The 27,676-nt window shown below is 41.9% G+C and overlaps 1 protein-coding gene across 7 annotated transcripts in view; it reads left to right on the top strand.

Annotated features, from left to right (window-relative positions):
• The window catches only part of KLHL18 (kelch like family member 18), a 56,655-nt gene that overhangs the window by 11,049 nt on the left and 17,930 nt on the right, over nucleotides 1–27,676 (top strand). For 4 of the 7 annotated variants that reach the window (XM_072786444.1, XM_072786445.1, XM_072786448.1 and 1 more), the window contains 2 exons: nucleotides 23,698–23,828; nucleotides 26,538–26,678. In XM_072786444.1, the coding sequence (XP_072642545.1) occupies nucleotides 23,698–23,828; nucleotides 26,538–26,678 (272 nt within the window). Of the gene's footprint in view, nucleotides 1–9,959; nucleotides 10,068–23,697; nucleotides 23,829–26,537; nucleotides 26,679–27,676 lie in introns of those variants that run through there. The other 3 variants (XM_072786447.1, XM_072786449.1, XM_072786450.1) reach the window with 3 other exon arrangements.

The following is a 27,676-nucleotide window of genomic DNA, read 5'->3' as shown; positions in this document are numbered from 1 at the left end:
GTGTGGGGTGTGTGAAATCCATCTCTCTGAGTCTTCTCATATCCCTCCTGGTTTAGTCAATCTTTCCCTCTTCCTTTGTACCTTACCCCTCATTACTGAGAATTACTTAGAATATTTTAGAATATCCTTAAAAAAAAAGGATATTGTCCTTGCTTCCATGTAGCCTGAGAGCCTGTTTGGAATACAGACTCTCTGGACCCACGTTAGACCCACTGAACCAGAATCTGTTGATTTTTACACTTTGTGCACATGAAGATTCCAGAAACATTGCCTTCACACTTTGCACCTACTCCCCTTACCATACTGAACACAGTATAGATAGCTTGCGTGTTCATTCTTCCCATCCAGATGTTAATCTCCTGTGACTTGTGAAGCATCCGTTCATTATCCAGCACAGTTCTTGGCGTATTTCAGGTGTTCAAAAGTGCTTGCTGTATTGTCCAAAAGGGCCCCTGATATTGTGTGTGAGACGCTCTTTCAGTCAGCATAATAATGAGGTGTATAACTGTGCGTGGAGCATTGCTAGGTCATGAGGCACCCTGTTGTGCAGTGGGGATCAGCCCCTATCTTTGGCCTTTAAAGATCGGTGGAGGAGATGGATACCCATAATTAATTATGAGAGAAAGCAGGGTGTGATAAATTCTGTAACAGCACAGCTATGACCAGAGGTCTAAGGGAACACTAGAGGAATGGCAGTTATTTCCAGTTCACAGGATTTGTGATGGTTTCATGGAGAGGCTAGTGTCTGATTGGTGCCTTGAAGGATGAATAGGACTTTGACAGGCAGACACTGTGGGAGGAGGCATTCCAGGCTGAGGAGAGCCTGTTCAAGGGCCCAAGCATGAAAGTGCACAGACAGGATGTTTCTGGAACAAGTAAGAGATTGAGGTGGGAGGTATGACTGGAGAGGTGGGTAAATGTACCCTGAACTCTCTGAGTTCTCATGGTGTGGAGTCTGGACTGGTAAGGAACATCTGAAAGTCACATGTTGTTGGTACAGTTAGATGTTCAGTGGTTTCGGTGGAATCTGCCCTCCTGTCGTCTTCCTTTCTTCTCACATTCTACCTTGCTGGACATGGATGAGAGGTAGGGGGAGGCCTTAGTGTGGGCTGGGACAGGCCTTGAATGTTCTCGCTGGCTCTTCACTGGCTCTTTATGAGACCATGACCCACATCTTTTTTTAGTCCTGGCTGGTCAGCCACTTCCTCCCTCTCCCCCTTCCGGAGTCACTTACGCAGCAGGGCCCCCTAAAGCAGAGAGATCTAAAGCTCCATCAATAGAAGGTTTCACACAGCGTGCTTTAAAATGCCATCAAAACTCCAGACTGAACCCAGTATGTTTTATTATACTTGCTGTCTGCTTCTCAACCCCATGGGTTTGTGAGACTAATCATTTCTGCTTTTGGAGGGATGGACTAGCTTTCCTCAGCCCATGTTGTGGGCCGGGGGCAGGCCATCCAAAATTCAAGATGAAAGAACACTCCACTTTCCTTACACGCCATCTTGATGGAAATGCACCTGAACAAGGCAACCACAATGTGGCTTATTTCTTCTACTGTTGGGAATGCACAGTTAGCCTGGACACCAAGTCCTTCTCAAGACATCCCTAAGCCTTACCATCTTTTTCTTGAGTCTCTTACTTCAGCTAACTGAATTTCCAGAGAAGGTTAGATAGTAGCTCTCTTGATGCTTTCAGTGTCTTCCCCCTACCAGCTCTAGCAGTACTGAGCCAGAAGATCAAGCTTAAAAAAAAGAGATGGAACTCATCAGAAGTTGTTAATTTGTTTGTATCTCAGATGAAAGACTGAGAGCTATCTCTTAGATGAAATGGGCTCTAGGTTTCATTAAATAGACTTGGCAATGACGTACTGTGTTAAGTGCTAGGACATATCCTTTCCTTTCTGTAGGAAAAACATACATTCTGGTTGGGGAGGCATTCATTAGGGACAGTATAATATATGCTACAAAGTATGCTGGAGTCTTGTACCAGGTGCTACAGGATGGCAAGCAGACTGCCTGGAAGTCTGGGAAGCCCCTCAGAAGAGGAGCATTTGAGCTGGGTTTACATGGATAAGCAGTAAATCACCAGGCAGAAAAATAAGATATAAGGATCCAAGGAGAGGAAATAGGGTGATTTGGGGGAATTGACCAACAACCAAAAAGAAAGGCATGGTAGGGGATAAAGCTGATTGGGGTAGATAGAAGCCAGTTTAGGTTTTGGATCTGACTTGTAGGCAGTGGGGAAGCCCATCAAGGTGGGGACTGATGTGAGAGACTCAATTATATTTTGGGTTGATTCATTCAACAAATACTGTTTATTGCTCGACTACTGGGGATCCCTGGGTGGCTCAGCGGTTTAGCGCCTGCCTTCAGCCCAGGGCGTGATCCTGGAGTCCTGGGATCAAGACCCACATTAGGCTCCCTGCATGAAGCCTACTTCTCCCTCTGCCTGTGTTTCTGCCTCTCTCTGTGTGTGTCTCTCATGAATGAATAAATAAAATCTTAAAAAAAAAGAAAGTTATTGCTCGACTATTCCAGGAAACATACAAAGGTGGCTCCCTCTGCAGAACTCCTGTTTTAGTAAGATAGGTAAATTAGTTATGTCAGGCTGCCACCCTTTGCACTTTTCAAGGTTACCTGTGACCTCCACACCCAGAATGACCTCTGTAATATAGAACTATTCCATAACCGTGAAGATTTCTCTTATGCTGTCCCTTTATGGTCACACCCATCCCCCTCCCACCCTCCGTCCTTCCTCTCTGGCAGCCACTGATTTTTTCTCCATCTCTCATTTCAAGAATGCTATATAAATGGAATTGTAAAGTATGTGACCTTTTGAGATTAACTTTCTCTACTCAGCATAATGCCTTTGAGAGCCATCCAAGTTATTAAATGTTACTGATAATTTTTCCTTAATATTCCCGACTAGTATGCTGTGGTATGGATGTACCACATTTTGTTTAACCATTAAATCATTGAAAGACATTAAGGTTCTTGCCAGTCTGGGGCTACAAATAAGACTGCTATGAACATTCATTTACTGAATTTTGCATGAAGGTAGGTTTTCCTTTTTTGGGATAAATGCCCAAGAGTACAATTGCTAGGTCATCCAGTAAATTGATTTTCAGTTTTAGCAGACAGTGCCAAACTGGTTTCTAGAGTGGCAGTCCCATTTTATGTTCCTACCAACATGTATAAATACAATGGTTAATTTTAGGGATCAAATTGACTAAGCAGTGGTGCCCAGTTGTTTGGTCAAACACCAATCTAGAAGGTGATTGTGAAGGTATTTTTCAGATGTGGTTAACATTTAAATTAGTTTGGGCAGAGTAGATTACCTTTCATAATGTGGGTGGGCCTCCTATAATTATTGAAGGCCTCACCTGCAAAAATGGAGGTTTCTTGAAGAAGAAACAATTCTTCGAGATTGTAACACAGACACCCTGTCTGATTTTTCCACCTGGGGAGACTTGCTTGCAGATTTCAGACTGTAGAATGCAACATCAAATCTTACCTATATCTCCATCCTGTAAGTCCACTCTAGATATTGAACTTGCCAGCCCCCATGATTGTGTGAGCCTGTTCCTTAAAATCAGTCTCCCTTCTTCTCCCTCCTTTCCTCCTTTCTCTCACTCCCTCCCCATATATGCACACACATGCACACACAACACTTCTGTTTATCTGGAGAACCCTGATATAATGAGTGACTCAGTTCTGCATCCTCACCAGCAATTGCTATTACCATTGTTTTTTATTGTAGCCATTTTGTTGAATGTATAGTGATATCTAAGTGTGATTTTAATTTGCATTTTCCTAGTGGGTAGTGTTGTTGAACATCCTGTGTGTTTATTTACCATCTGTATATCCTTTATTTTTTTTAAAGAGATTTTATTTATTTATTCATGAGAGAGAGAGAGAGAGAGACATAGGCAGAGGGAGAAGCAGGCTACCTGCAAGGAGCCTGATGTGGGACTCGATCCCAGACCCCAGGATCATGCCCTGAGCCAAAGGCAGACGCTCAACCACTGCACCACCCAGGCATCCCTGTATATCCTTTGGAAGTCCTTTGTCAAATGGACTCATATTTAGCAAATAAGAATATAGTACTGATTAGTATCAAGTCCTGTTACTAAATAATATTATTTGCAAGAAATAGTACAAATATACAAGTGTAATTTGCAAATAATACTTTCATTTTTATTTCATCATACACCTCTCAGAGTGTGTAATGGAGGATTTCTACGCCAGCATGGTTTTCCATTGTGATGGATCTGGGAATCTGACACTTATTCAGTTCTGGAGAAGCCTGTTCCTACCATACAGAAAACATACTCTGCTGATCCCCTGTCCTTGGATTCCTGCAGAGAAGGGATAAGATCTAAGATCTGAGCTCTAGAGATCCTGCTGAGTGTCTCGTTAGTTTAAAAGAGCTTTTCATTTCTTTTGTATCATTTAATCTTGAAAAAAATATTTTCTTTTTATTCTTTTGAAAAAAAGATTTTCTTAAGGTCAATATAATTCTCCCCATTTCACAGCAAATATGATTGAAAGCCCAGGGAAATCGCACCTGTATTTAATTTGAAAATAAAATTTAATTATTTATATTGCAAGTTTGCAAATATTTCTCCCAGTCTGTGGATTGTCTTTTAATTCCCTTAACAGGGTTTTTTACCAAGCAAAAGTCTTAAATTGTGATTTAGTTGAATTGATCAAATCTTTTCCTTATAAACTGTAGTTTTGATCTCATATCTGAGAACTCTTTACCAAGCCCTGGGTCTTGAAGATTTTCTCCTGTGTTTTCTTGTAAAAGTTCTATTTTTTTTTTTAAGATTTATTTATTCATGAGAGAGAGTGCATGCATGTGTGTGGGAGGGGGGAGAGATGAAAGGAGAAAATCCCCCAGCAGACTCCACACTGAGTGTGGAATCCAAGGTGGGGCTGGATTCCACAGCCCTGAGATCATGACCTGAGCTGAAACAGAGTTGGACGATCAACCTACCGAGTCACCCAGGCACCCCTCAAAGTTCTATATTTTTAATATTTGCACTTAAAAATCTATGATCCCTGTTGAGTTAATTTTTATATAAACTGAAGTGTAAGTTGAACTTCTTTTGCCTGTGGATATGCAGTTTCTCCAGCCCCATTTGCTCAAAAGACTTCCCCTTTCCTCCATTTGAGGTACAGATGCTTTTATATCTTTGTCAAGAATCAGTTGGCCATGTGTAGGGTTACTTTTGGATCCTTGGTTCTATTCTTTTGGTCAAGGTCCCTATCCCTACACCAGTACCATGCAGTTTTGCTTATTCTGGCCATGTAGTAAATCTTGAAATGAGGAGAGTGATTCCTCCCACTTTATTCTTCCATTACACTGTTTTTTTTTTGTTTTTTTTTTTTAAGATATTATTTATTTATTCATGAAAGACACACAGAGAAGCAGGCTCCATGCAGGGAGCCTGACGTGGGACTCGATCCCGGGTCCCTAGGATCACACCCCGGGCTAAAGGTGGCGCTAAACCGCTGGGCCACCAGTGTTGCCCCGCATTACACTATTTTTATTTTTATTTTTATTTTTTTTACTATTTTTATTATTACGATTTTTACTTTTTAAACCATTTTTTAAAAGATTTTATTTATTTATTTATTTATTTATTTATTTATTTATTTATTTATTTATTTATTTTTTATGAGAGCGCACAAGCAGGGGGAACAGCAGAGGGAGAGGGAAAGCAGACTCCCTGCTGACCAGGGAGCCCAAAGCAGGGCTGGATCCCAGGACCCCAGGATCATGACCCAAACTGAAGGCAGATGCTTACCTGACTGAGCCACCCAGGCACCCCCCCTTTTAAACCATTTTAAGTGTATAATTCAGTTGTCATTATGATGCCATGGGGACCCAGAGGATGGATGGAAATCAAATGCAAGCTAGCAAGAGGTGAAAGCAGAGTTTATTGAAGATATAGAGAGAATACAGGTACAGATAGAGTATCTGGGAAACCGATATTTGTTTGGAGTCTAGGGGTTTTTATTGAAGAAGGTGGTTTCATGTATGTGTCCCCTCAGGCATCTAGGAACTGGTTGGAACAAGGATGAGGGTCCAGGTGTTGTTCCTTGGAGCCATAGCTGCCTGGGTCATTGGAGTATCTAGACCCATATCGTCTGAAATGTGTATATGATAGCTTCTGGTCATTCTCACCTGATCCCTTCCTTAAATGTTATCTGTTCTAAAGAAATCATTAACTCCTTTAATCCTAATCATTAATCTATTCTAAAGAATAGAATATTCTAAAGAATAGATTAATAGATTAATAATAGAATCTATTCTAAAGAAATCATTAACCCTAATCTTTAATCAATTAAATGTATTTACAATGTTGTGTAACTATGCACAACGTCTATTATTACAAAACTTTTCATCACCCAAAGCAGAACCCTATAACCACTGAGCAATAATTCTCTATCACCTCTTCCCCTGGCCCCTTGTAGCCTCTTTTGTTTTTTAGATTTTATTTATTTATTTATGAGAGACACAGAGAGAGAGGCAGAGACATAGGCAGAGGGAGAAGCAGGCTCCCTGTGGGGAGCCTGATATGGGACTCAATCCCAGAACCCCAGGATCACTCCCTGAACCAAAGGCAGAGATGCTCAACCACTGAGCCACCCAGGTGCCCTCTAGTCTCTTTTCTGTCTCTGATTTTGCCTATTCTAAACCCTTCCTATAAATAGAATCATACAATGTTTGTCTTTTGGGTCTGGTTGATTTCACTTAGTATAATGTTTTCAAGGTTCATCCACATTGTAGTATGTATTAGAAATTCATTCCTTTAAAAAAAACAAAAAGGGCTTAAAGCACCCGGCTGGCTCAGTTGGTAGAACACGCGACTCTTGGAATGCCTGGGTGGCTCAGCGGTTGAGTGTCTGCCTTTGGTTCAGGTCATGATCCCAGAGACCCGGGATTGAGTCCCCACCTCAGGCTCCCTGCATGGAGTCTGCTTCTCCCTCTGCCTATGTCTCTGTGTCTCTCATGAATAAATGAATAAAAATCTTTTTAAAAATTAAAAAAGAACACGCGACTCTTGATCTTGGGGTCGTGAGTTCGAGCCCCACTCCCGAGTTGGGAGTACAGTTTACCGGAAAAAAAAAAAAAAAAGGTTTTATTTTTTAAAGTAGTTTTAGGGGCAGCCCCGGTAGCACAGCGGTTTAGCGCCACTTACAGCCTGGGGTGTGATCCTGGAGACCTGGGATCGAGTCCCATGTCAGGCTCCCTGCATGGAGCCTGCTTTCTGCCTGTGTCTCTGCCTCTCTTTCTCTCTCTGTGTGTGTGTCTCTCTTGAATAAATAAATAAAATCTTTAAAAAAAAAATTGTTTTAGGTTCACAGTAAAATTGAGCAGAAGATGCAGATTTCCCATATCCCCCTACCCCCGCAACATACAGAGGACCCCCCACTATCAATTCCTGAACCAGAGTGGTACATTTGTTATAATCAAACCCACATGAACACCTCATTATCACCCAAAGATTATAATTTACATTAGGGTTCACTCGTAGTGTCATATGTTCTGTAGTTCTTCACGTGTATAATGACATATATGCACCATTAAAGTATCATACAGAATAGTTTCCCTGCTTTAAAACTCATCTGTGCTCCACCTATTCATCCCTCCTTCCCCACAACCTCTGGCAACCACTGATCTTTTCATTGTCTTCATAGTTTGCCTTTTCTCGGATGTCAGGATCATTTTGTATGTAGCCTATTCATACTGGCTTCTTTCCCTTAGTAATATACATTTAAAGTTTCTCTATGTCTTCAAGGCTTAATAGCTCATTTCTTTCTGTGCTGAATAAGATTCCATTGTCTGATGGACCACAGCTTATTTTTCCGCTCAGCTCCTGAAGGACATCTTGGTTGCTTTTAACTTTTGGCAATTACAGATATAGCTGCTATAAACATTCATGTGCAGGTTTTTGTGTGGACATAGGTTTTTAAGTCCTTTGGGAAAATCTCAGGGAGTGTGATTGCTAGATTGTATGGTAAGAATATGTTTAGTTTGGGCAGCCGCCCCGGTGGCTCAGTGGTTTAGCGCCGCCTTCATCCCGGGGTGTGATCCTGGAGACCGGGGATCAAGTCCCATGTTGGGCTCCCTGCATGGAGCCTGCTTCTGTCTCTGCCTGTGACTCTGCGGGTCTCTCTCTCTCTCTCTCTCTCATAAATAAATAAATAAATAAATAAATAAATAAATAAATAAATAAATAAATATTTTTAAAAAAAGAATATGTTTAGTTTTATTTTTTTTAAAATGCCAAACTGTCTTCCAAAGTGGCTGTATCATTTTGCATTCCAACTAGCAGTCAATGAGAGTTCCCGATGCTGCACATCTTTGTCAGCATTTGATGTTATTGGTGTTCTGGATTTTGGCCATTCTAATGGATACATGGAGATAACTTGTTTTAATTTGCATTTCCCAATGACACGGTGTGGAACACCTTTTCATATACTTATTTGCCATCTGTGTATCTTCTTTGCTGAAATGGCTGTTATTAGCCTTTTGCCCATTTTTAAAATTCACTTGTCTTCTTATTGTTAGGTTTCAAGAGTTATTTGTATGTTTTGAGTAGCCCTTTATCAGATATGTCTTTTGCAAACGTTTCCTCCCCCTGTCTGTGGCTTATTTTCTCATTCTCTTGATTTCATTCCTTTTTTTTTTTATTTCATTCCTTTTTAAGACTACATTATATTCTGTTGTATGCATATATCACATTTTGTATATCCATTCATCTGTTGATGGGCATCTGGGTTGTTTCCACATTTTGGTGATTGTGAATAATGCAGCTGTGAACATGTGAACACATGAATCTCTTTGAGACTGTGCTTTCAGTTCTTTTGGATATATACCTAGGAGCAGAATTGCTGTGTCATGTTATTATTCTATGTTTAACTTTTTGAGGAGCCTCCAGACTTAGCTGCAGTGGCTGCGCCATTTTATATTCCTACCAGCAGTAGGAAGTACACAAGACTTCTAGTTTGTTTTTTTTTTTTTAAGATTTTATTTATTTATTAATGAGAGACACAGAGAAGGAGAGAGAGAGAGAGAGGCAGAGACACAGGCAGAGGGAGAAGCAGGCTCCATGCAGGGAACCTGGCGTGGGACTCAATCCTGGGTCTCCAGAATCAGGCCCTGGGCTGAAGGCGGCGCTAAATCTTTGAGCCACCTGGCTGCCCAAGACTTCTAGTTTCTCCACATCTTCATCAACACTTATTATCTGGATTTTTTTGTTTTGTTTTTTTGTATTGGTTTGGTTTTTTCGGTAGCCAGCTATCATTTGTATATAAGTAGTATCTTATGGTAGTTTTGATTTGCATTTCCCTGATGACTAATGATGTTGAACATCTTTTCATGTGCTTATAGGCCATTTACACTTTATTACTCAAAATTGTTTCAGCTATTTTAGTTCCTTTGCCTGAAGAATCTTGTCTATATCTATAAAAATAATCTTGCTGTGGTTTTGATAGGAGTTGCATCAGATCTGCACATCAGTTTGGGAAGAAATTGCATCTTTATTGTATAAGTGTTATAATCCTTTAAGACCTGACTGGTGAGCAGAATGGGGGCCTTGAGGCACCACAGAGACCTATTCAGAGCTAAAGCCACCTTTAGGTATAACCATCTACTAAATCCAGGAAGGTCCCCCTTTTCCGCTTTCTCCCAGGGCTTTATCTGAACTGCCTTGCTCAGAACTCTGGCTCTTAATAACAGAATTACCCTCAGCAAGACCAGCCATTTATTGGTTCATGTAATCAAGCTGGAAAAAAGGACAGTGTTGATGATGGGCCAGGGACTGAATGCTGCCAAGACACTTCCCTCAATGGTCAACACCCTCCTCCCACTGCACAGTGGTTTCTCATACATGGAGGTGTTGGACCATCTGATGACTCCTTGCCTATCCTGGGAGGATTGTCCCTCTTCTTTCTCATTTGAGAAGTCCCAAGGCAGGGTCTCATTCATTGATAGGGCTTAGATCATATGCTATGTAGTGTGATTGGAATGAAGATAGAAGATCCCAGAAGAAGGTAAGGAGCACTGGACAGAGCCGACATGTGATGGAGTCTATAGCTAATCATGTTTTTGGAAGGTTTCTAGTCGCATGTGTTGAACCACAAGTATTTTCTGCTAACTTTCAAGTAACCTAAAATAGTTCAGTAATAGACTATTTTAATCATCATTATATTATGGATAATTAATAGTTAACGTACTATATGTTATTAACATTATAGTTAATAGCTTTATCTATTATATAGCTATTTAGATATCTGTAGTTAATGGTAAATAATAGATAATAGATTGTCATGATAGTAGCCCTCAAGTGCTACAATTGCGTGCAGATTTACTGTATCTATTTATATAAGAACAATTTGAAGGACATGAGTGGAAAATCATAAGGGTCCCTGCCTCATCTCTGATATGCTTTTCTAAGTTTAACTGAGAGAACCTGCTGTCCACTTTGACTATAACCTTCAGTGAAAGTGCTACGTCTTCTGTGGGGTTAATTTATTTTCACAGGGAATTGTTGACTTTCTGGGCTGCTGTTGAAGATAGAGTCAGTATTTTAATTTTAGTGACTATTTACTAAGCTATAAAAGTGATGTACAAGACCCTCAGGGAGTCTGAAGTCTACTACTGGAATGGGTAAGAACAGAAAAATACAGTGCCTGTGACTGAGGCTTGACATCTCCAATATGGAATAGCCCTACTCATCTAACATCTGAATAAGACTTTGTTTGGTGGCAGAGTGCTGCCCTGAGCTGGCTTTGTGCTTTGCAGTTGCTGAATAAGGTGGGGACTTGGTTGACATCTGAGGTAGGAAAGCAGATGCTTCAAGGCATCTCCATGCAGGCTGCCTCCCTCTTATATTTCTGATGGATAAGGCTACATTATTACTGAGCCTAATTAGCATTTACACTCCATGGGGGCAAGGGGCAAAAAGAATAATTGTATAACTATGGTTAAAAAACTGAAGTTAAAAAAAAATGACATTGGTGGTAGGCAGGCCCATACAGGTCATTAATGGCTCCAGGGTGAATGCCTTTATTTCAGGCTTAGCTCATTTCCTTTAAAAAGGAGCATTTTGTATAAGACACTATTGGATTCCACAAAGTTCATACTAGTTCAGCAAGAGGAGTCGTGACTACTAGCAGATCAGGTGTGATGTGGGGTGAGGGGTCTTAAATAAGTGATCAGTATCTTCTTTCTAAAGAATGTATTCAATCCCTCTTCGTAATATATGTTCCCTATGACTCTAGAGCAGAGGGTAGGAAACTTTTTCTGTAAAGAGGCAGATAGTAAATATTTTTTACTTTGCAGGCCATTGAATCACTGTCACAGCTTTGCCAACTTTGCCATGGTATGGACATGTCTGTGTTCCAATAAAATTTTGTATGTGGACACCGAAATTTGGATTTCATATAATTTTGACATGTCATGAAATACTAGTCTTTTTTCAATATTTTTTCCCCCAAATAAATAAAAATGTGAAAACTAGACTCAGGTAATGGGCCACATAAAAACAAGGCAGGGCAGATTTGGGTCCATAGACTATAGTTTGCTGACCCCTTCTCTAAAGGTCTTAAAAATAATATCTATAACGTTTTAAATTTGAGGACATTTTATTCATTTAACAAGCTATTGTATCACACTTAATATATGCCATGCACTATTTTAAATGCCTTATAGATGTTAGCTAACTTAACCCTCACAGTAACCCCGTGAGGGAGGTACTTTTTAGCCTTATCTTGCAGTTGTGTGAATTGAGGCACAGAGAGATTGAATAAATAGCCCATAATCACGCAGCTAGCATACCTAGTTTTGAACCTAGGTGATTTAGCTCCAGATACTTGTTCTTATCTACCATGATATGCTGTCTTAAAGGATTTATAATTACTGATTTTCTAGGCTAAAGGAATTTTAGAGATTAATCCATCCTTAGTACATCTCTATTTCTTAAACACATTCTTACCAGCTTCATGGCCTTTATGATTCAAATTTGTGCCTCAATAAAATTATGGATTACCATTATGCACTTTCAGCATCTCATGTGACTGCCTGAAAGCTTAGTCTTAAATCCCACTTATCCCAAGTGTAATCTGTCTGCACAGGCTGGGCACTTAAGTGTTCACTTCGTGTTTTATTTATGTTCATTGTGAGATGCTTGAAGGTAGGAGCAATAACATCAAAATGTTTTCCATCAAAGAGAAATCTATTCTGGGCATATCTTTTGCTTCCTTTGTTTCAGATTACTCCCAACTCAGATTTTGCCGTGCTGCTTTTCCTGCTTGAATAAGCAGCTGGTTGAATCTTGAGCCCCACCTGCCTTTTGATAGGGAACAGAATTTGTGGTATCATGCTACACTATCCCTGTTGATCTAAAGATACCACCAAAGCAGGGCTGTGAATGGAAAATTTCCCAGTCTTTCCAAGGAAAAACATGGAAGCTAGGTGTGCATGCATGTGTGCACATACGAGTATGTGTTAAAGCAAGTCAAAACTTAAGTGGATGATGAGGTGCTCAGGATTTTTCATTCCTTTTGCTTATAGTCTCAGACTCTACTAACCAGGAGGGACCTTGGAGAACCTCTGGTACAGAGTTTTCTGTGCCCCAGGGCTTCTGCAGGGTTATCGCCAGGGGCCCTCATCCACACGTGCTCCAATCTGTTGGGCAGAGAAATGATGCCTTTAAGATGTGTGTATAATTACTTTTCAGATGTGTGTAGATGCCATCATGATCAAAAAGAAAAGCTTTACCGAATTCATGTTAGGCTAGTGTTTTGTTTTTTGTGTGTGTGTGTGTTTTTTTAAGATTTTATTTATTTATTCATGAGAGACACAGAGACAGGCAGAGACATAGGCAGAAGGAGGAGAAGCAGGCTCGGGACTCAATCCCGGAACTCCAGGATCACAACCCAAGTAGAAGGCATACACTCAACCACTGAGCCACATAGGCGTCCCAGGAGAGGCGTCACCAGTTGAGAAACCTGTTCTAGTTAGAGCCCCTTATTTGCAGATGAAGAAACTGAGACTCAGGGGTGGAGGGAAGAGATTTGCCTGTATCATTAGAGAAAGAATAGCTGCCCTGGAAACTGGCACGATTTGTATGTACCATATGGCTTGTGCTCTCTGTCTCCCCTGGGATGAGCAGATAAAGGAGATGGGCACATATTTTGACCTTTAATGCTGTGTTTTCTCATATTGTCTAATAGCGTGGTGGATCACAGTGACTTTACCAGTATTTATAGTGCTTTTCTTGAGAATCTTACTTTTTTTTTTTTTAAGCTATATTCCTTGCTATACTACCGTAAGTAATAATTCTACCTGGAAATCCAAGCCAACCTGGAACAAAGTATAGTAAAATTGGGTAGCTTGCTTATATATCTGTAGTAGAGCGTGGGCTCTGAAACTCAAGAGTTTTAATCTCTCTAAATCAGACTGGACTTGTGAGGATTTCAGTTATTTATATCTTAGTCTTCTATGACTGTGTCTCTCAGCTGGGTGCAAAACAATAACTTTTGTTAAATCTTTGCTAAATGCGTGACACTGTGCTAGGGTATTTTTCTGTGTATCATATATCACTTAATTTAATAAGCCCAACTTTGCAATTCTGAGGCCCTGCTCAGAAAAAGCTAACTAGCTTCAGTCTCTTCCAGAGCCCATCCATCCAGTTATTTATTCATCTTGTGGAGATTATATCCTTGTGGAGAACCTCTGACAGGTTTGTAAATGTGCCCTTGAGTCCCACCCCATTGGTGGCCAAGCTGGGACAAATTAGTGCAGATGCATCCGTCCAAATGACCCAGGATTGGCAGCAACATCAGCATGGTCTGCACAGGACAACACTTCTTTCCCCCTGGGAACTTAGGAATTTGGAGTGGCTGAGGTGATTTGGTCAAATGACGTATCAACTATTTTCTTACACCTTTATATTTTTTTTTAATTTTTAAAAAAAAATTTATTTATGATAGTCACACACAGAGAGAGAGAGAGAGAGAAGCAGAGACATAGGCAGAGGGAGAAGCAGGCTCCATGCACCGGGAGCCTGACGTGGGATTCGATCCCGGGTCTCCAGGATCACGCCCTGGGCCAAAGGCAGGCGCTAGGAAACTGGCACGATTTGTATGTACCACCAGGGATCCCACACCTTTTTATTTGATCTTAAAAACTCTTGAGGGGCACCTGGATGGCTCAGTCAGTTGCTTTGGCTCAGGTCGTGATCTCAGGGTCCTGGGATCAAGCCCTGTGTCAGGCTCCCTGCTCAGCGTGGATTTTGCTTCTCTCTCTCCCTCTGCCCCTTCCTCCTGCTCATGGTGTCTGTCTGTCTGTCTGTCTCTCTCTCTCTCTCAAATAAATAAAATCTTAAAAAAAAAAAAAAAGCCTCTTGAGAAGTCAGAGGAATAGGAATGATCTATCTCATAAGTTGGGAAGCCAAGGGTGGAGGAAGCCTGCATGAGGTGACCTTGCTGGTGAGGGCCTTCTAGCTTCTGTGTTTACCATACAGCCTGTCTGGTGGCATTGATGCCACCGCTGATCTCACGCTCTTCTCTTCCTCTAGGCGTGTCCTTGCTTTTCTTCTCCTTTTCTCTTCCTTTCTGTACTTTCCTTCTATTGCCTTGTAGATGCATCCTCTACTAGGTGAGCTTTAAATGTTAGACTTCCTCCAGGCTGTCTTAAACCCTCTTTGTGCTCCAAGTTCTCTCCCTCAGTGACTGCTTCTCATCTCTACACTGACACATCCTGAAAGTGTCATTTGAGCCTAGACTCCATCTCTTTGTGTTCCAGACGTACCATCAACTTCCTACACAGTATCTCTGCTTGGATGCCTCCCAGGCACTCCGTGACAACTTGTCTAAAACTTGACTCAATCTTCTACCCCCCAACATAGCCCCTCTCTCTTGTTTCTGATTTAAGTGAATGGCAACTCCCAGCTCATGCTCTCCCTGCAGAGTGGCCCTGTTGCCTTAGAGACTCTTCCTGGTTTCCTAACGCTCTTAAAGCAAAATGTAGAATTCCTAAGTACCATATCTACTTTTCCAGCTTCATATCATATCGTTTTCCTATCTATACTTGCAGCATGGAGGCCACTTTGATTTTTAATATTTATCAAAGGAATAGTGTGTTCCATGATTTTTAAAACTGAGTAGAGGAGTTGCAGCACATGTGGATTTAAGTTACCCATTGACTTGTTTTTAAACTTTATCTTCCTCCCCTTATAGCTCTATTAGCTCTTAATTTTCCAAACAAAACTGTTAATGGGCATTAAAGCTACAGGGGCTTCATAATTTAAAAAATACATGGAGGAACGCTATAGGTGAGGAGAAATGCTTCAGTCTCCTCTTCAGATCATACTGCGCCAAGCCTCTGCTCAGACAGAGGTTATACATCCACTCTTTGTAGAAGCCAAGTGGCACAAGTGCTAAGTCTTTGCTGCAGTTTTAGTGGAAGTTGTTTGGGTTCTCAGTTGGAATTTCTTTCTTTTTTCTTCGAAGTAAATTTGGAGATGTTTATGTACCCAGGAGGTCCTGTGATTGCCCCTAATTTGTTTTTTAGATGCTAGTCATTGTATATCATCCCACAGTGGTTACGTGGCTGGTGCTCATACACATGCTTATTAAGTGGTAGTGTGAGCGCAGGCATTAGGTGTGTGCTGTGTGCACAGAGACCTGATATCCTGAACCAGCCCAGGCAGCTTCCATATGTGATCATGAGTTTAATTCTTTCAGTTCAGAGTGTTTCATTATCCCACAGATTCACTTCTTTCTTCTGCCCTTGCCCTGACTCTTTCCAATACCTTAAATTAAGTCTGATTCCATTCTATTGGTATATTTTTATAACAAGTATTGCCTGAGAGTGGGCATTGCAAAATGTGATTAAAAGTAGGGATGTATACCAAATAGTATTGCCCTTTCTGACCAACCAATTATATGTTGCTCACTGATTATTTTTTTGTAAATTCTGTTCTACCATTTCACATTTCTTTGCCATCGTAGGAATGGATAGGTGGGAAAGATTTGAGGTAACAGTATAATTGCAGATCAGTGGAGAAAGTGGCCTTTGCATGGGCCTGAATAATTCAAGATGTTAAAATAGGAAACACACTTGTCCTCCCATGTAGGCCATAGCTTATCAATAATAAAAGAATATTTTTATTTCCCATTTGCTTTGTCCCTTTTTAATTGATTATGTTTTTTTAAATAAAAAGATGTATTTAGGGATCCCTGGGTGGCGCAGCGGTTTGGCGCCTGCCTTTGGCTCAGGGCGCGATCCTGGAGACCCGGGATCGAGTCCCACGTCGGGCTCCTGGTGCATGGAGCCTGCTTCTCTCTCTGCCTGTGTCTCTGCCTCTCTCTCTCTCTCTGAGTGTGACCATCGTAAATAAATAAATTAAAAAAAAAAAAGATGTATTTATTTATTTTAGAGAGAGAGCATGCACGAGTGGGAGGGGCAGAAGGGGAGAGAGAGACTCTCAAGCAGACTCTGTGCTGATTGCAGAGCCTGATGCAGGGCTCAATCTTAAGACCCTAAAATCACTATCTGAGCTTCAACCAAAAGGCTGGACACTTAACTAACTGCACCACCCAGGTGCCCTGTCCCCTTTTTTAAATGAACTTTTTATTTTGAGATAATTGTAGATTCACATGTAGTTATTTGAAATAATAGCAGTGAGATCCTATATACCCTTTGCCCAATTTCCCATATGGTCATAACTTACAAAACTGGTACAACATCACAACTAGGATATTGATAGTGATATAATCTACCACTCTTACTTAGATTTCCCCAGCTTTACTTTTATTCACTGGTGTGTATGTGTGTGTTTAATTTGATATAATTTTTATCACGTGTAGGCTTTTTATTATTTCAAAAATTTCCCAATTGGCTGAGAACTTGAGCTGGGAGGAGGTGTGTTATTTACTGGATCCCTCTCAAGCTCCACTAATAAACAGCTCGAGCATAATTCTTTCTCTTTTATATACATAGCTACTTAATTTTGGGGCAAGTTACGTGACTTCTAAATCTTGGTTTCCTCTTCTACAAAATGAAATTTGCAGCAGCTACTTAATGTAGAAGGTTGCCATGAGGACTAAAATGAGAAAAGAATGTATAGTGGGTACTCAGCAAAAAGGAACTCAATAAATGATCATCTCTTTTTTTGAGTGACTTTTTTCAACTGAGATTATAAATGAGAGTATTTGCATTTTTTAAAGCTTTTCACAAAAATGAAGTGTCCTAGGGTTGTAGTATTGAAAGGTCCCTTAATAGTTCTGGAACTAGTGCAGGACTCCCCTAAACATTCTTAGGTGATAGGCTCTTATTCTTTATAATAAACTAAAGTCTGCCTCCCTGTCACTTTTAGATCTGCCTTCATCCATGTCATGGCCCTTCTAGGGCTTGAGGACAGCTACTGTATCCCACCTCTCTCCCCAAATTATCTTTTACAAATGAGCTATCCTTAACCATTTCTCTTAAGGTGCAACTTCCAGACCCTTTCCCATCTTGGTCTCCCTCTTGTAGATAAAGACAAATTTGTTCTTCCCTTTAATTAACAGACCACAGAATTCAGTTGTAATCTGGCTAGCATATCCCAAGATAGGCCTGCCTTCTCTTTAGTTGAGCTTTTGGGGGGAATCCAGGTCACCTTCTTTATGCACGTACAGTTTGTTCTTTTGTCTTCTATTTACTTTCCAGATGAAAAATAAATGCATGGCAATTTAACACAACTAATTGAACATATATTTTAACCCCTCTGCCCTGCTGTAATACCATTAATATAATAGAGAAGAGATATCAGCCAATGAGAGATCAATGGAATATTGAAGCCAGAAAGTATGAAGTGTGCTGAACTTGACCAGAGGAACTGAAAGTGCCTGCTGGAGGAGAAATTAGGAAGAAAGAGGATTTGTAATGCAGAACTCTGGAATAGTTCCAAAATTGGAGAAGCAAAATACTGAAAACAGGAAGATTAGTTGAAAATCTGTGTGAAAAACAATTAGTTGCCTACAGCTCCTCCTCTACTCTCCCAGGAGACAGGAGTTTTAGTCTTACATATTGAACCTGAGGCATACCAAGCATAGAAGAGGGGATGGAATATGGAGCAAAACTGAAAATAAGGGCTATAAGGCAAAGGTCTAAGCAGTGAATGATAGAACCATCCCCCTCTCTCACTCAGATTCAGAATACCTGCAGGCAGGCACTCTCATGCAAGAGATTGGAAGATCCATCTCTGATAAAGTGTGCCCCAGAGGAAAAAGTCGTAAAGGTACTTCTTTTAGGAGTCCCCAGTAAAATGGTAGGTTCTTGCTTGATCTCCCTGATAAGAAGTCCACAAGTTATTGAGCCTAGCCACCCCCACACAGAACTTTCAAACAGCTTCTAAAAGTATGAGCAGAGAGCCAAGTGTCAGGAGGCATTTAAAGCAAGCCTCTAGCATAAAAGACAGAGACCAAAACCCCTTTTCCCCAAATGAGGGGGAAAGAACTCAGAGGAAACAGTAAAAGCGGAGAGGAGGAAGAGAAAGAGAAGAAAAAATGTAACTATATTTTGAGAGAGTTTAGAGAAAATACTGCATTCATGAAAGATGAATAAGATTCTTTCAATAAGGGATGCCTGGGTGGCTTAGCGGTTGAGCATCTGCCTTCCGCCCAGGGTGTGATCCTGGAGTCCCGAGATCCAGTCCCACATCGGGCTCCCTGCATGGAGCCTGCTTCTCCCTCTGCCTGTGTCTCTGCCTCTCTCTCTCTCTCTCTCTCTCTCTCTCCCCCTCCCTCTCCCTCTCTCTCTCTCCCTGTCTCTCATGAATAAGTAAATAAAATATTTTTTTGGGCAGCCCAGGTGACTCAGCGGTTTAATGCCACCTTTGGCCCAGGGCGTGATCCTGGAGACCTGGGATCAAGTCCCATGTCGGGCTCCATGCATGGAGCCTGCTTCTGCCTCTCTCTCTCTGTGTCTCTCATGAATAAATAAATAAAATCTTTTTTTAAAAGAAGATTCTTTCAATAAAAAGTGGGACAGGGAACCTTCAGAAAACAAGAAAGACCTTTTGGAAATTAAAAATACCATAACCACAGAAATATTGAAAGATAAAATTGAAGAAGATTCCTAAGAGAAAGACCAAATGAAAGAGGTGCAAAATGAGGAACAGGTGAAAAAATGCAGGATCATTCCAAGAGACCTAACACCTGACTCATGGAAATCTCATGAGAGAAAAAAATAGGCAGTAAGAGGAGGAAATTATCAAAGAAATAGAATGGAAAGATATCTCCAGAACTAAAAGTCTGTAGATTGAGATAGCACTGTGAATGAAAGGACCCAACACCAAGGTGTAACCCTGTAAGAGTTCAGAACTCTGAGGATAAAGAGAAAGTACTAAAAGCTTCTAGAGAAAATAGTTATGTACTAAGGGTTAGTGTTGAGAAGGGCATTAAATTTCTCAAAAGCGACAAAAGTAGAAGACAATGGAGCAATACCTTCAGAATTCTAATAGGAAAAAAAATATTCCCAACTTAGAATTTTATAGCCAGCTGAACTATCACCCAGGTTGAAAGCTAATAAAGACATTTTCAGACATTTTGTGCATATGCCCTATGATATTGTGATATAATAAGAATATGAATTTGGGCGGGTACCTGGGTGGCTCCATCAGTTAAACCCTGCTGTTAGCTCAGGTCATGATCCCAGGGTTGTGGGATTGAGTCTCATATCTGGCTCCCTGCTCAGGGGGAGCCTGCTTCTCCCTCTGCCCCTCTCACCTGTCATATACTCACTCTCTCTCTCAAATGAATAAAATATTAAAAAAAAAAAAAAAACAGTTCTTTAAAAAAAAAAAAAAAGAATGCATATTTGGTCTTTTTCCCTGGTTCCTGGCACAGAGCTCCTAAAACCCTTGGAATTTCCTGAGTGGTAGGGATGATAAGAGCATCCTTTATTATAATATTTGCTCTTCCATTCCCAGTTCCTGACACAAAAGCTTCTAAACCCTTGGAATTTCCTGAGTGAGAGGAGTGTCCATTGTTATTTATAACAAACCTCTTTCAACCACACCTGAGTTTATGCTAATAAGATGACTCTCTGTGGACCCCTGGATAGCTTCAGGATGAGGCTGGTTGCCAGAGAGGGCAACCATATGATTAGAGGGTTTGAACTTCCAGTCCCACCCTTTGACCATTGGGGAGCTTCCAGGTTGGTGAACATAGCCACGTGTGGGGAAGGTGGCACCCCTCAATTCCCCAGGGACAGAAGTTCCTGTGCTCAGGACCTTTCTAGACCTTGCCCTCTGTACCTCTTCAGCAGGCTGTTCTTTGCATCCTTTGTGATAAACCAGTAATAGTAAATTGTTTTCCCTGAGTTCAGTGAGCCATTTTAGCAAATTATCACACCTGAGGAGAAGGTTGTAGGGAACATTCCCACCCCCCACTCCCACCCCAACTTTATAGCCAGTTGCCCAGAAGTACAGTTGGCATCTGAAGCAGAGGTCGTCTTGTGGGACTCAGCCCTTAACCTGCACCAGCCCTAGGGAGTTCATGTCAGGTTTGAAGTATATTAGAGGATACCAGTTGGTGTCTGGAGAGTTGGAAAATTGGTTTGTGTGAGGGGAAAAAAAAAACCCACACATTTGGTGTCAGAGTGCTATGAGTAAAAAAAAACAAAAACAGTTTATAGAATACCCTTTCTCAAGCAACTCTGCTAGAAGATGCTTTTCATCAGAACAAGGGGATAAATCAGGAAGAGGACTCAACGGACTTCAGGAAATGGGTTCCAATGTAGGTGAAGTGAAAGGGATTCCTGTGAGGACAGAGTTCCAGTAGGGAATACCTCAAGAGTATGCAGGAGCAAGCTGCTAGGGTACCTGATTGAACATATTAAAAGGAGTTTTACACTTTATTGTTATCACGGGGGGGGGGGGGTGTGATTCTGTAAGAAAGGAAATGTAATCATTGCATACATCATGGCTTGGCTGCAAGTAATATTCACATAGACCTAATAATGCAACTCTTAATTTAACTAAAAGTGGACATAATTATATTGGAAAGATGGGGAGACTAAGTGGGTTTGTATGTGAAGAGAATGTCAGAACAAAATCCTGCTCTTCCATCACAGGGCTTAAGTAGGTAATGTAATGGTTCTCTTTTGCTGCCTAACAAATTACCCCAAAACTTAGTGACTTAAAATAATAAATACCTATTATCACACAGCTTCTGTGGGTCAGGAATTCAAAAGCAGTTTAGAGATCTCTCATGAGGTTGCAGGCATCTGAAGGCTTGACTGGAGCTAGAGGCTCCTCTCCCAGGCTCATTCAGATAGCGGTAGAAAGAAGCCTTAGTTCTTTTTGTACAGCTCTCCCCAGGATATGTCGTTCCTTTACTCAGCTCCCAAGAGCAAGTGATCCGGGAGAGACGGTAAAAGGAATGTACAGTGCTTTTTATGACCCAGCCATGAATGTGGCATGCATTCAGATGACACCGTCACTTCTGTTGTACTGTGTCAGCCACACAGACCAGTCCTGAGACAGTGTGGGAGAGGGTTGCACAAGGGTATGAATGCCAGGAGGCAGGGATTGTGGGGGGCTGTTGGGAGACATGATATTACAAGTAATAACTAGAAATGAAAATTCAAGAATTATTACTAGAGGCACATTACTTAGGAGGGTGGAAAATAGGACGCCTGGGTAGCTCAATCGGTTAAGAATGCAATTCTTGATGTTGGCTCAGGTCCTGATCTCAGGATCATGGGATCAAGCCCTGCATCCTCAGGTGCCCCACTCAGCAGGGAGTCTGCTTGAGGATTCTCTCCCTCTGCCTTTCCTCTCATGCCCACTCACTCATCTTCACTGTCTCTCTCTAAAATAAACAAATGAATCTTAAAAAGAAGGAAAGATAGAGATAAGTACCAGAAGAAAGAGATGGCTCCTGAGAGCAGGAATAAGGGAACCAGAAACTGCCAGTTTAAAAACTTTATAGGCAGCCCCGGTGGCGCAGGTTTGGCGCCGCATGCAGCCCAGGGTGTGATCCTGGGAGTCACAGGATCGAGTCCTACATCGGGCTCCCTGCATGGAGCCTGCTTCTCCCTCTGCCTGTGTCTCTACCTCTGCCTCTCTCTCTCTCTCTCTCTCCATGAATAAATAAAAAATGAAATCTTAAAAAAAAAAAACTTTATAGAACAACTTTAAGAAATACTTCCATGTTGGGATCCCTGGGTGGCTCAGCGGTTTAGCGCCTGCCTTTGGCCCAGGGTGTGATCCTGGAGTCCCGGGATCAAGTCCCGCATCAGGCTTCCAGCATGGAGCCTGCTTCTCCCTCTGCCTGTGTCTCTGCCTCTCTCTCTCTCTATGTCTATCATGAATAAATAAATAAATAAATAAATCTTTAAAAAAATAAAAAAGAAATACTTCCATGTTTTACTGATATATATGTTTTTTAAGTATGAAAACCCCCAAAGCACACAGCCACTTACCGTCTTCAACACCAATAGCAGAGCCACATGTGGATTAGGTGAGAAGCTCATAGCCTCTGAATCAATCCTCATCAATCCTTTGGTATTTGGAAGATTATATGATCTTTTTTTTTTTTTAAAAGCAGTTTTTTTTTTTTTAAGATTGTATGATCTTGAAGGACAACTTACAGATAATAAATCTAAAGTGGCAAAGAGGCTGAAGTGACAGAACCTGAACTAGAATATCTAAATAAATGTGAAAGAAAAGAGCATCAGGTAGTGAGATTGCTCTGGCATTTCACTAATATGGAATTTAGGGGGCGGGATGGGGAGACTATTTTGTTCTTTCCGAAGACTAGAAAGTTCTTAAGTGGAAATGTTTATGGCTAGAAGCTATAAATGGCAAGGCTTGTTAAAAAGACTATCCTTTTGGCAGATAGTTGGAAAGCACTTTATAGGACTCCCCAGGCTAAAGATGTGTCTGTCGGGAGGGTGCAATACAAGTTGGAGAGAGTTGGCCTCTGTCCCCATGTGGCCTGAGCCCTGTGCGCCCTGTGGGGCACCAGCCAGTACACAGTACCAGTTGTCTGATCTGGTTGCTGCCAGGGTCATTTTCCTGAGAGGAGCTCTGGGCTCCATGTGGCCTACCACAGCCCGGTTGTTGCCCCAAGACCCCCCCTCCCCACCATCTGTACCCCCCATCCCTGCTCTGTCCTTCCACCCTACATGAGCCCCTGTTCAAGTCTGGTCTTGTTTCTCCCTATCTCTTCCTGCCACTGTGTGTGTATTCTTCTTGAGGAGCCTACTATCAGGAGTTCCAGGGTTCTTGGACAGTTTGTCTCTTCTAATCTGCCTTTAATAAAACTGGGATTAGGAGAACATGTTAAAGAAATCAGGTCTCTGAGTTGGCGAGGAGTTAGGAGCAGTGCACTGAGACTGCCATATAAGTAAAAACTACTACTAGAAGCATTCGGGCTTTTTTTTTTTTTTTTTTTTAACCATTTTAATGCCTCATGAAAATGTATTGTTTACATTCTTCTACCGCAACTAAGTATGTGGAATTGAAAATCTCTGGGGCTCTGTGATAAGCTCAGCTGTCATGTACTGGGATGCCTTCAGTACCTGTGCAATGGGCAGAGGCTGAAACCAGGGAAGGGGCCAGTTGGCCAGCTGTGTTTTGTATTGGCATTCCTCAGAGTCTCTCTTTGTATTTCACTTTGTCTGCAGATTGGGGACCACAAATTCAGTGCCCACCGGATCGTCTTAGCAGCCTCAATCCCGTACTTCCACGCTATGTTTACAAATGACATGATGGAATGCAAGCAGGATGAGATTGTAATGCAAGGAATGGACCCCAGGTACTCAATTTCTCCCCTAGGTCTCTCAGTCCGTAGCTTCCCAGGCACAGCTTCAGCCCTTGTATGTGGCGCCATTGGGGAACCCACGGTGGGACACAGCATCTCGCACAGCTCCATGCACACAGTGGGTGATTAGGAAACCAGTTAGAACCTCAGTCGGTGGCCTGAGACAGGGTTAAATCAAGGAGCGATTTCTTTTCTTTTTTTTTTTTTTTTTTTTAATTTTTATTTATTTATGATAGTCACACACACACACAGAGAGAGAGAGAGAGAGAGAGAGGCAGAGACACAGGCAGAGGGAGAAGCAGGCTCCATGCACCGACGTGGGATTCGATCCTGGGTCTCCAGGATCGCGCCCTGGGCCAAAGGCAGGCGCCAAACCGCTGCGCCACCCAGGGATCCCCAAGGAGCAATTTCGATGTGTTTTTACTCTATTAGAGAACCACATTTAATAGGACACCTGTCATGTGTGCTACTGTAAGCACTGAGATATAGCATCCAAGATACTTGTTATAATTAGAATTGGGTATAAAGCTGGTTGAATGTTCTATGCACTTTCCTGTGCTAACCATTATAGCTGGCAAAATAGTTTATCAACTAAGTGTCTTCATTCAGTGCTCTTCCCATCAATCTAGAACAGTGTTGTCTGTTAGAACTTCCTGCACTGATGGAAACATTGTATTTGTACCCTCTAGAATGGTAGCCACTAGCCATATGTATATGTAGCTGCTGAGCACCAGAATTTTAACTAGTGGGACTAAGGAACTGAATTCTAAATTTTGCTTAATTTAAAAATAATTTTAAATAGCCATGTGTGGCTGGTGGCTACTATATGTATATGGGACAACACAGACTCAGAAGATGGCAAAATCGTGGTTATTTGATGGATGAGAAAAATAGAAGCCCAAAGAGGTCAAGCCCAAAAGTTATCCCACCTAAATGCCTTTCAGCGTCCAAGACAGCCCTCCCTAACAAATTGTTATTGGCCACAAATACTAGTCCTGCCAAGACTAAGAAATTCTGCTCTAGATGAATTTTAGGGGCAAGAGGCAGTACCATAACCACTGAAATCATGTCATTTAGGTATTTACTTAAAGTTGTCCTGACATGTAGAAGTCGCTTACTACTGAACCCTCTTCATGGGAATACTTTCCTGATTACTGTATGAAGACTTTATATAAACATATTTCATAGTATGCCTTTTTGGGCTTTGAAAAGGAGAAGGATGTTTATGTGACTGATTCTGTGTTTGATTTTGCTGCAAGTCTATGAACTGAGGCTGTATGTTTATAACATAGGCTATATCCAAGGCTCCACTGTGCACCTACTATGTGCGTGGCACTATTCTGAAGTCTGGGAATGTAGTAGCAAACGAGACACACAGGGTGATTCAGAGCAATGACATTCTTGTTAGAGGAGAAACAATAAACCAGTGACTCTAAAACATCAGCCAATAACCTGTCATCTGTTGCTTACCTTCTTAATGTCATAGTGGTGGAAACTAGGGGTAAAGGAGCCAAGAAACTGTAGTACCCTCTGGATGATTGAAAGTGATCTGCCCCAGCACATGGAGAGGATTTATATACCCACTCCAAGGCCAGCTACTTATAAGGAAAGACACAGAAGTGGGTCTGCAAGGGCAGTTGTACACACTCTTCTCTGAGGTCTGTATCTGAAGGAGCTATGCTCCTCGCCATGCACAGTCCAAGTGCTTCATTTAGCAGAAGTAGACTGGACACCTGTCATGTGTGCTACTGTAAGCACTGAGATATAGCCCTGAGAAAACTGTGCCTCTAATTGTGCCAACTTTCTAGTTGGGGGGATCTGGCAATAACTGCACACATGCACAATAAGGGAGGCAAGTAAAAGTGATGCAAGAAAAGTAAAGTGAGTGATGGTGGGGGTCTTTGCTGTTCTAGGGTGATCAGGGAAGGTGTCTGTGATGAGGTGACGTTTGAGCCAAGACCATAATCAAAGTGAGAGTGAGCTGTCTGGTGACAGAGCCCTCCAAACAGAGGGAGCAGGCAGTGCAAAGGCCCTGCGGTGAGAATGTGTTTGGCATGTTGGGATAGAGCAGGGGCTAAAAATGGAAGATGACAAGGTCAGAGAGCTGGAGAGGGGCCAGACCACATACAGCCCTGCGATGGAACTTGGAGTTCTTTCCTGGTGGAGTGCCTTTCCCAGAATTTTAAGGCAGAAAAATTTGTCGGCATCTCATTCTAGAAATATATCCCCCCAAAATAATAAAAACATTACTTATGAAGGCAATAAGATATTATTAGTTATTAGGTCTACCAATAAAGGAAATAAATTATAGCATATTTATGTGTTAAAATACTTTATAGCAACCCCTAAAAATGATAAACATGACGACATTATAGCAACATAGGAAAGGACTTGATAAGTATTTTGTGATTATTTCCATACTATTTATGCATGCAGGAAAATAGGAAGAAAGTGAACCCTCAAAAGTAACCACTGTTTGGCTCATTCAGTAGTGAGATTGTGGGTACTTGCTTTCTCTTTTTAGAATTTTCTATAATAAAATTATTTGGGCAATGAAGACAGCTTAAGAAGTACAATGAGTCTTCGCCTCTGGTGAAGATTCTTGAAGGGTATGGGCTAAATGGGTTTTAGAGCATTCCCCAGGTAAGTGTGTCAACTCAGTGAGGGCCAGTCTCTGAAGCAAATCTTTCCTCCTTTCTCTAGCGCCCTGGAGGCTCTTATCAACTTTGCCTACAACGGCCACCTTGCCATTGACCAGCAGAACGTGCAGTCACTGCTGATGGGGGCGAGCTTCCTGCAGCTGCAGAGCATCAAGGACGCCTGCTGCACGTTCCTCCGAGAACGGTGAGGCCATGAACCTGGCCCATGGTGGGGTGTGCGCCGCTGTCATTCATGGAACCCCCTGCCAGTTTGCTCAGTCTTTAGGGCACACAGAGTTTTATGAAGGGAGTTAGCCAGGGGGCTGACTCTGCAGAAATTACCTTTCTTCAAATTGTGGTCAAGCAGTGGCCAGGTTTTTGGGAGTGAACCTTTGAGGAACGTATTCATGGACCCATACCTGTGTTCTCTCCTGGCCTGACATGTACCTCTTCTTCTTGTCTTCTAGTTTGACCAGTTACTGATTTAGCTGACGGTTCTCACCAAACCAACAGATTCCATGCTGCCTCACTATTCCATAGCCTGTCTCCATCTTGTGTAGATCCTTTTCCTGCCTTGAGGTCTTGACTTCTTTTTCCTTTAGCTCTTTAGGGCCCTCCTCCCCAAATTTCAGCTCCTGGAATGCTCTTTCCCCTTTAGTCTCCTAGAAGCAATCACTGTATTCTGTCTTAGGGTAAGGACCATGAAGTATATCCCTCCCTAGGTCTGACATTCAGCAATGACTTATTGATGACTGAGCAGATAACAAGGCTCTTTCTCCCCCTCAAGAGGAAGAACTCTTAGCCATAATGTAAAAGCTGCCTGTTACCCACTAGGGACTTGGGGGTGCAGGTTATAATGTGCAGGGCTCCACACAGTCTTTGTCTGTGGTACTCTCCAAGGCCTGGCCTCCACCTGAGCTACTGTGATCACAAGGTCCGTGGCCTGAAGACCAGCATTCTTTCCCATCTCAAATCTGCTCTCCTGAACCTCATTGCCTTTTAGAGTGACCTCTCCCTCTCCCATTCCTGTCCCACCAATCCACTTCACTCAGCACCTCTCTGGACCCCACCTGCTCTCCCCATCCTGCCCCTGTGATGATCATGGACATCACTGATGACTGCTGTGAGTGCAGCTAGTCTTAATAACCATGATAATGATGTTCAGCACACAGGGCACTCTTTGCTGGGTGCAGGGTGAGTGGT

This window comes from Canis lupus, chromosome 19, assembly GCF_048164855.1.
Source record: "Canis lupus baileyi chromosome 19, mCanLup2.hap1, whole genome shotgun sequence".
In the NCBI taxonomy this organism is placed as follows: Eukaryota; Metazoa; Chordata; class Mammalia; order Carnivora; family Canidae; genus Canis; species Canis lupus.
This window is presented reverse-complemented; position numbering and strand designations above follow the sequence as displayed.